General features: G+C 33.1%; 1 protein-coding gene across 1 annotated transcript; it reads right to left on the bottom strand.

The window, feature by feature from the left end:
- Positions 1-3,221: 3,221 nt before the first annotated feature.
- LOC120067930 (fruit protein pKIWI501-like) lies at positions 3,222-4,250 on the bottom strand. The gene is made up of 2 exons (XM_039019577.1): positions 3,850-4,250; positions 3,222-3,758 (listed from the first exon to the last, which is right to left on the bottom strand). Exons 1-2 carry the CDS (start codon positions 4,096-4,098, stop codon positions 3,363-3,365), a joined length of 645 nt encoding a protein of 214 aa, XP_038875505.1. The 5' UTR covers positions 4,099-4,250; the 3' UTR covers positions 3,222-3,362.

The following is a 4,250-nucleotide window of genomic DNA, read 5'->3' as shown; positions in this document are numbered from 1 at the left end:
ACACATTAAACATAGTAATGACCTAGAATTAAGAAGAGAAAAGTAGCACATATTTTGTGCTATCAGTATCATAAACATTATATTAATTATATCCCATATAATTAATTTTTTTAAATTAATTTGAACAATTCAAATTATCCAAAATTAATTTGATTCTCATTTAACCTAATTGAGTTAACTAGAGGACCTTGACATATAGATTGAAGCTCCAATGATACTGATTAATTAATTAAACTCTTTACTTAAATTAATCAACTTTCATTAACTGTCAATCACTCCACTAAAAACAGACAGTTGGACTCTTCACACTATAGATATATTTTTGTGTCCATTGGATATAACCAATCAATAGTGTGTTGGGCCTTCACAAATTACTCGTAAGTACAACTAGGTCAAAATTATCGTTTTTCTCCTGTAGTTACATCTAACTCCTTAAGTACCACTGATTTCTCTAATGAACAATTAGTTATAGTCCAACTATAACCGAATCCCTCTTTAATCAAGAGAGAGTGAGGTGTCTCATTGTTCAAGTCCCAAAATTAGCCCTTAAGGGAGCAATTCTCTACTTACCATAACAATAGGGAAAGAGTGAATTCCTTCTTGCGTAGCTGTGCTCTCAACTCCTTAACTAGACGAATCCCCAAAATGGTAGGCATATTGAGTTGGTGAAATCGACCACTCTCACTCATGCAAATCAAATGACCGTCTTTATAGGCAGGAGTACATAACTGACTAAGGATTCAGGTCAAGTCACCTATGGCATCTTAGAGAAATATAAGTCTCTTCTAGTAACGGTATTATAAAGAGAGACTATTCATTTCGTGGTCTGATCTTATACAAACTATTTGTATATAATACCCTCGCTCACATGTTTCAACATAGAATGATCAGGATCAGATCATTTGTAGCACGTTACAACATTTATAAGAACTACAAAGCGGGTCGTATCCGTAGTGTCACCGGAATAAGATACCCAATCTTATCCATCTACTGCAGATCGTTCAAGTTATTATTTAAACATGATCCACCTGTATGTCTCTACATACATATTTAAAATTCATAAAATAATATAGGATCTTAGTTTATGGGATTGTATGCTCATAAAATAACAACTATTTTATTGATAATAATTTATTTACAAAGTTTATAGACTACGAGAATACAAGAGAGATTTAGAACACCAATCCTAACAATCTTGTAGTCATGAAAAGTCAAAGGTTGACATTGTATTTGGTTCATGTATATTGTGGAATAAATATTTGTCCTTCGAATCCTCATTCAATTTGTGACCATCAAAGGAACTAGGATCATTCTTTTGAGCTTTGATTAAAATTAAATGTTTCAACATCCTGCAAAAACTCGAAAGAAAAACTAGGCAAACTTGATTGAAGCTCACCTGTCAGAAAACGAACTCTTTTGTGAAAAAGGCCTTAAATGTTTTGTTTTGTAAATAGGAAGGTTATACCTCACAAATTCCAAAACTCAAATTTTTTACTTTTCTCTCATTTTTATCTATAGACCGAGCACTCTTCACTTGTTTTCTCCTTCATATTTTTCTATTGTTTCTATTTTAGTCTCATGTCTTTTTCTTTCCAACTCATGCACATCAAGTTTTACTTCTCTTAGAAGCAATAGTACAAAAGTAGGATCAAATGTTACTTTGGGCTTTAATTGACTAGTAATGTTAGCACAAAATGTTCTAGTTTCAAGGTCATTACCACCTGCTTTTCCACCATGCTACTACTAACGCATGTTTCTGCATAAGTGGCTCAACTATAGTAGTAAGACGACAACCGTATGATTCTTTGCTACTTAATATGAATTATTAGGCAAAATGTCATTATCATGATAGGTGCAACATTAGTAGGCTTTTTCCTTTTTCTTTTTAACTTATCAAATTGCTCATATATGGAAGGTAAATTGATTTTCCACTAATATGTTGGAATTGGTCCTTAGATTTAGTGCACAAAAATCTTCTTTAGCGTTGTCTTTCTATCTTGAGGGTAATTTGCATCATTTATTTCAAATCTGTACAAAGTCGTATTTCTTCTCGATCAGTAAATATATCAATAATCTCCTCATTAAATTCGTTGTAGGATCGATCCATGGTAGCTTCCTCGTCCTTAAATATGGTTAACCCCAATGGAAGATGCAAAAATTATAAAGAAGATGAAGAAGAGAACCTCCAAGGAGGTGAGAGGGAAAAATCAAAATTAAATAATAATTAATTTGCTAGATGTGTAGCGAAATTGAAAAGAAAAAGCTAACGCATGTGGCATTTTGGAACACAATCTCTATAAAATATATATTATATTATATATAAAAAGTATTCGAAGGGAGGATCTTTATATCTTTATTTTGTCTTTAAATTTTAACTTCTATTTTGTCTTTCACAATACATCTCTATTCCGAATGGACGTAATAGAGATCACAAACATGAAACATCACATTAAGGATCATTTGTCCCATAAACACTTCAAATAGTTACAAATAATGTGAGAGATTATTGCATTAATTAGAATTTTTCTAATTTTTTTATGTTCTGAAATAGGTTCTAAAGGACCTATTAGATAAAATTGATATTCGGATTTCTTTGATATTCTTAAAATTAAGAAACGCGTTAAGACATAAAAATTGAAAATGTATGACCTTGATAAATGGAAGGTCCAAAAAAATCTTTAAAAGCTGTGTTCAAATTCAAAAAATTGTCGACGAGAACATAAAATGTATTAGTATTATTGTTGTTATGTTATTAACTATAGAAATAATATAATGGAAGTTGAAATTTGGATTTACATGATATGTATGGATAACATTTTTATATATATAATATTCAGTTTTATCATTTTAAATAATATTTAAAATAATTTAAATAAGAAAAATTATTTTAAATGATAAAATTGAAAATATTTACCAGACAAATTTTTCGAATATAATACTGATAAACGTCATGGTTTTAAATATTTTGATTTATTTATCTATATATAAAAACAGAAAAAAACAATTTAATTAAATCTTTCAATATAATTTATTTAGCTATATCTTCAATTATGAAAATTCCCATGAATTTCTCTTGAATCATTGCATTTAATCGAAGATGTATATATAGTTATATATTAAGGATTTTAAAAGGAAATGGTAATGAAAGAGGTAAAATGGAACAACCAAAAACAAGAATTTTCCATTATCTCGAATTCTAGTTTACATTTTCAATGGGAAGAATCAAATTATGAGCAATTTCTGAATGATAAAGAGAAATTAAATGTTCCAAATGCAACGAATTCCATTTTGTATCAAATCTTCTGTCTAGAAATTTCCCTCAGATTTATGCAACGTCTTTCTTTCCAAAAAAAAAACATTAATCATTGCTTCTCTGTTGCCACTGCTACTGCCGGTGATGGTGCCTCAACGTTGGTTTCAACTGTTTTAGGTGCCTCCACGGCGGTTTTCTTCTCCTCTTCGGTGGCTTTTTTGGGTTCTACCGCCGCCTCGACGATGGGTTTCTCGGGTACAGCCGCAGCTGGCTCGACGGCGGCTTTCTTAGGCTCTGCCTCGACGACGGTGGCTTTTTGGGGTTCAGGCGCTGCTACCTCGGCAGTGGCTTTCTGGGGCTCCGGCACCGCTGCCTCGACAATGGATTTTTGAGGTTCCGGCACCGCTGCTGGAGCTGCTTCTGTTGGTTTCGCTGCCTCATCCTTGACTTCCTCTTTGGGCTCCTCTTTTTTGGGCTCTGGTGGAATTTCCACTTCTTGTTTGTCCTAAAAATAAAAAAAATAATAATAAAAAAAAAGGTTAACGCTAAGTTTTTTGACGCACTAACTATTTTCTGAGAAAGTTTTAAGAAAGAACCTGAATGAGCAAACATCCGAGAGAGAGCGGTTGGTTATCCTCCTCCTCAACCTTCTTTTCACCTTGATCAACCTTCTTCACATCAACTTGATCATCACTCTTTTTCTCTTCAGTTTCGACCTCGACTTCCTTCTCCTTGATACTCGGTATCGCCATTGTCGTCTCCTTCGACACTTTAACGACGGGGACGGGCAAGGGGGTGACTTCTTTCTCAGTGGTGGTCTTGGGCTTGCTAGCACAACCACCCATGTTAAAGATTTGGGAGAGAAGAAAAGGTTTTAACTTAAAAAAGAGAGAAGACAATGGGGTTGAGAGAAAGAAGACCAAAGTACTTCTTTCTCTTCTTGTTAAAAGGAATCAGAAGGGATTTGGAGAAGAGAAATGAAAAGAAAAAGCAAGTT

This window comes from Benincasa hispida, chromosome 1 (assembly GCF_009727055.1).
Source record: "Benincasa hispida cultivar B227 chromosome 1, ASM972705v1, whole genome shotgun sequence".
Classification (NCBI taxonomy): domain Eukaryota; kingdom Viridiplantae; phylum Streptophyta; class Magnoliopsida; order Cucurbitales; family Cucurbitaceae; genus Benincasa; species Benincasa hispida.
Note: the sequence above shows the minus strand (reverse complement) of the source record. Positions and strands in the feature narration are given on the sequence as shown.

Bases quoted from the DNA above. Each gene is read 5' to 3' on its own strand.
- LOC120067930 (XM_039019577.1), bottom strand. From the start codon at position 4,098: ATGGGTGGTTGTGCTAGCAAGCCCAAGACCACCACTGAGAAAGAAGTC. The intron at 3,759-3,849 runs GTTCTTTCTTAA...TTTTATTTTTAG, and splicing joins TCGGATGTTTGCTCATTCAG to GACAAACAAGAAGTGGAAAT.